The sequence below is a fragment of the Apodemus sylvaticus genome, chromosome 5 (genome assembly GCF_947179515.1).
Source record: "Apodemus sylvaticus chromosome 5, mApoSyl1.1, whole genome shotgun sequence".
NCBI lineage: Eukaryota > Metazoa > Chordata > Mammalia > Rodentia > Muridae > Apodemus > Apodemus sylvaticus.
Window position 1 is genome coordinate 93,803,685 of NC_067476.1, and position 5,044 is coordinate 93,808,728.

The 5,044-nt window shown below is 34.6% G+C and overlaps 1 protein-coding gene across 1 annotated transcript; it reads left to right on the forward strand.

Annotated features, from left to right (window-relative positions):
• Nucleotides 1-210: 210 nt before the first annotated feature.
• On the forward strand, nt 211-3,318 carry LOC127684883 (olfactory receptor 4F4-like). The gene is made up of 2 exons (XM_052181670.1): nt 211-237; nt 2,356-3,318. The coding sequence occupies exons 1-2, from the start codon at nt 211-213 to the stop codon at nt 3,316-3,318; spliced, it is 990 nt and encodes a 329-aa protein (XP_052037630.1).
• The last annotated feature ends 1,726 nt before the right edge of the window (nt 3,319-5,044 follow it).

The window sequence follows — 5,044 nt, forward strand, 5'->3', positions numbered from 1 at the left end:
GAGAAAACCTATAGCATTGAATCACTTTGCCAGGAAGCTTCAGGCTGTTTCTGGATCCTCTAGGGCCTTCAGGTTACTTTATGAGTGCTTACCATTAGCACTCATCAGTTTGCTCAGGAGGACAATTCACATAAAAGTCAATCTCCCAGAAATGAAAGCTTTGAGAGAGTATATAAAAGGGACTCTCTACTGTTCTGTCTCTTTAGATTAATGCTGTCTCTTCAAGTTATGAAAGAGGTAAGTGGAATAAAAAATTTTAAACTCATCAGTAGAAGCAACCATAGGTTAGAATTTTGTTAATAATTACATGTTTCTTTTATTATTAGATATATTCTTTATTTACATTTCAAATGATTTCCCTTTCCTGGCCCTCCCCCACCTCCACTGAAAGTCCCATAAGCCATCTTCTCTTCCCCTGTTCCCCAGTAAACCACTCTTACTTCCCTGTCCTGGTATTCCCCTACACTGCTTCTATGAGCAGAATTTCATTATGCAGAAGTCAATTATGATTTTTTTCTTCAAGAAAACAAATGAAAAATCTTTATTGTTTCCTTAAGTACTTATAATAATCAACATGAGTAATAGGAAAAGGAAAACCCTTGCCAGTAGTGTTCAAGTAGCAATAAAGACTGACTCCTACACCTACGTTTTTGATTTGACAAATGGCTTCCTCTTCATTTAGTGGATTTTACAATTCTTCTGACCCCCCAAATCTAGTATTTTCTGTGAGTTTCTTACATTTTTATTAATAATCTCAGGGAAAATTCAAACTTTTTTCATAAAAGTTGTAACGTATGTTGTTACAACTATGGAGATTCTGAGAACTATTGATTTTGAAACCATTTTGAACAAGAAAAATACAGGCCCCAAACTTTTCTTAAGACATCCAGAATCAAGCAGTGAATATGGCTTAAACCCAATTTCTCGATTGCCATGACAATGAATAAAATAAAAATGTTTTGTGAAAAACAAATTAAGGCAAAAGATAAACAGCACAATATTTGAAAGATTGAATTCAAAGTTAGTATGATTAAATTATTTTCTCCTTAGTCATGCTTGGCCCTTAGTTAGTATCATATTTGAAGTGTGAGGTGCAGGAGAACTCCTTCAAAGCAAATGTAAAAATAAAGTCTGTACATTCTTCAAAAACATCTTGAGTCTTTTCAACATTTCCCAATGAAGACTGAGGAAACCTTGTGCTGGTAGATGGACACTGGATGGGATTGCACTTTTTCATTCTCCTCTTAGTAACAAAACTCTGCAGATGTGACACATAATGAGGTGCAAGATTTTTCATTTTTATGAAAAATTGCATTCTTAAATTCTTATTTTCTACTATGATAGATATTGACTTTCTTCAGATAAGAACCCTTGAGCCATCTTCATGCTTGACTTGTGTCTCAGGGAGATATGTCCTGGAAATTTTTCCTTCTCTTTCTTCTCTATTCCCAAAATGATTCAAAGTTTGGAAATAAATTAAAACTCAGAACAGCTTTTTTGCACAGTATGAGTCTAAAGAAATACTTTAATGAACTAGCCACATCATAATATATCTCCTATCCTTGAGGTTTATAAGTGTTCATATGATTATATTCTTACTGGATTAAGGAGATACAAACTTAAACAGTTTAATGAATTATTTTATGATTAGATCTTCCCTATATTTGGACAGAAAAAGAATTACTAAATTTTCATAGGACTTTGTATGTGGTTTTTTAATACTTAACTGGGAAGGGCTAAGGATAAAGATCTGGAATAATGGAGAGATGGAAAGTATTTGTGAGCACAATTGGTTATGAGTAAGTAAATTTCCAAACAAATAACAAATACCAGAATTCTACCAGGACATTTCTTTATATCGTCATATCTCTCAGAAGACATTACTCATCATATCTACCTCTGCCTTTTACATTATACATATATGCTTTGTCATGTAATCATTTCAAATTCTATATTTTTACTTAGTTAATGCCATTTCTATTTTGTACATTTTATTTCATTTGGTAAAATTCTTTTTCTCTTAAGTACTTTAAAATCTCAAATGTAAGGACTGTTCTGTACATCTTAGTGTTCTTGACATTCAGAGATGAATGAATAAGTCTAGGAAGAGAGTACAGAGCAAGCAGCACAACCTGGAACATTGCCCTAGGATCAAGTCTAAACCCATATAGAAATTGCAAGGCTTGGCTATCTAAAGAACAAGACAGGCAAGGAAGAAATGAGATTTAAATTATGAGTGTTCATTTTTAGCTTGGGAGTTTTATTCAGTAGATCATATGGAGTCCATAATGAGTCAACAAAGGCTAAAATTTGCACATAACAACTCTGACATAGTTTTTTATTGTTTTCTCCAAGGCAAGTTCAGATACATTCTTCTGGAATGAATCAACAAGGGAAGCAAATAACTCTGTGGTAAAAGAATTTATTTTTGTTGGACTCTGTGACTCTCAGGAACTTCAGATCTTTTTGTTTACATTCTTTTTTATTTTCTATGCAGGAATTGTGTTTGGAAACCTTCTTATTGTTGTGACTGTGACCTATGACTCCCACCTCCACTCTCCTATGTACTTCCTGTTGGCTAACCTCTCATTCATTGATCTGTGTCTGTCCTCTGTCACAGCACCAAAAATGATTGCTGATTTTTTCAGCAAACACAAAGTCATCTCTGTCCATGGCTGTTTTGCACAGATATTTCTTCTTCACTTTTTTGGAGGAAGTGAGATGGTGATCCTTGTAGACATGGCCTTTGACAGATATGTAGCAATTTGCAAGCCTCTAAGCTATACTACAATTATGTGCAGCAATGTATGTGTTGGTATTGTGGCTACTGCATGGGGAATTGGCTTCCTACACTCAGTGAGTCAATTGACCTTTGCAGTGAACTTACCCTTTTGTGGTCCCAATAAGATTGACAGCTTTTATTGTGACCTTCCAAGAGTAATCAAACTTGCCTGTGCAGACACTTACAGCTTAAACATCATGGTCATTGCCAACAGTGGTATGCTTACTGTGTGTTCTTTTGTTTTGTTAATCATCTCCTATGGTATCATTCTAATGACCATCCAGCGCCGACCCTCTGATAGGTCATCTAAGGCTCTGTCTACCCTGACTGCTCATATCACAGTAGTTCTTCTGTTTTTTGGACCTTGCATCTTCATTTATGCCTGGCCCTTTCCCATCAAGTCATTAGATAAATTCCTTGCTGTATTTTATTCTGTGGTCACTCCTCTCTTGAACCCCATTATATACACACTGAGGAACACAGAAATGAAAACTGCCATGAGACGCCTGAGACAATGGAATTTAAAATCCGGATGAAGTTTTATATCTTCTGTAGCCATGAAACTGAGATAATGAGCAAAGGAGTTTATTACATTATTTACCAGGCAATATGTGAAATATAAAATTCAATTTTACTTCACTTAGTAATTGTTTAATAATGTTCTAATATTGCCTCAATTTATTCTATGTGATGCTAGGTTTTATTTTATATAGGTTTAAAATTAATAGCATTAATCCAAAATATCATTTCACTAAATTTTGGCATAATTAAAGGTATTGTTATTTTATTCTTTGTGTACAACTGAGACTACCTGGATAATTTTCTGTTTGAGATGATAAAAGATACAAGTTAGACTATTTTACCTTCAAGAAAATTTTACTTTGCTCGTTCTCCATAAAAATGTAATAAAAGAATTACAAACCACTAACTAAAAATGTCCTCAATCATAAAAGTTTATATGCCTACTTCTGAGATTCATAAGTAATATTTCTTTCTGGTAACCATATTATTTTTCTTCTACTACTAGAACAAATAGTAATATATCAGTTCCTCATCAAATGTGACAGCAATACTGAACTATCCGGTATCATTCTTTTTCAAGACATTTAAAAACCTGTGATACAACAATTGGTTACAGAACAGTAAACAGAATTAAGAGTTTTTCAGACTTTGAACATTTGACAGAAAGTATAGTACTTATATGCATCTATCATTTTTCTATTATCAGAGTGTTGAAGTCAAAAGATGATGGTTCAATTCCACTTTAACTTTACTAAACACAATTTTGGCTACTTAATTTTTTATAAGTTCTGGTCCCCCATTAATAAAAAGAAAATTATGGTATGCATTATAATTGGTTATGAAAATAATTTAATTACAAAAGTTACACAAGGCAACATAGTCCTATGACATATTCACTTCTCAATGAATTTATAGAGTATTATAATATCCATACTAATCTATGTTAATGTGGTCAAGAGTTTTGATTTAGTTAAACTTTGGTATTTCACTTCAGGGACATGATATATTTCAATCTTAGCAAATGTTTATTTGGGATGTTTATTTGGGTCATTGTAGCTATAATGGAAATGTGTGGATTTATGTGCAAGTGTGTATATTTTTATGTGTGATAGTTCATACATGATTGGCCCAGGGAGTGACCCAATTAGGAGGTGTGGCCTTGTTCAAGTAGGTGTGTCACTGTGGGTATGGGATTAAGACCCTCACCCTAGTTGCCTGGTAGTCAGTTTTTTACTAGCAGTCTTCGGATGAAGATGTAGAACTCTCAGCTCCTCCTGCATCATATCTGCCTGGATGCTGGCATGTTTCTTCCTTTATGGCAATAGACTGAACCTCTGAGCCCAGAAGCCAACCCCAATTAAATGCTGTCTTTTATAGAACTTGCATTTGTTATTGTGTCTCTTCACAGCAGTGAAACCCTAACTAAGACAAAAGTTGGTACCAGGGTTTGGGTATTGCTGTGATAGGCATGACCATGCTTTTGTTTAGAAGAATGTGGATTTGGGGGCTTTGAATTTGGAAAGCCGTGAAATGTTTTAAGTGGGGCTTAATGGACCAGCATAGTAGGAATATGGAAGCCAGTGGTGCTGAGGGTCATTTGAACTGTGTAGGCCTTATGACCCAAGAGGTTTCAGTGAAGAACTTTACTATGTGGCTGAGAGGCTGATTTTGTGATGTTTTTGTGAAGAACATGGCTTTTTGCCATTGTCTGAAGAGACTGCCTAGGGCTAAGATAAAGAG

Excerpts from the sequence above, each read along its gene's own strand:
- LOC127684883 (XM_052181670.1), top strand. The coding sequence starts at position 211 with ATGCTGTCTCTTCAAGTTATGAAAGAG. Across the intron at positions 238-2,355 it reads CTCTTCAAGTTATGAAAGAG|GCAAGTTCAGATACATTCTT; the intron begins GTAAGTGGAATA and ends GTTTTCTCCAAG.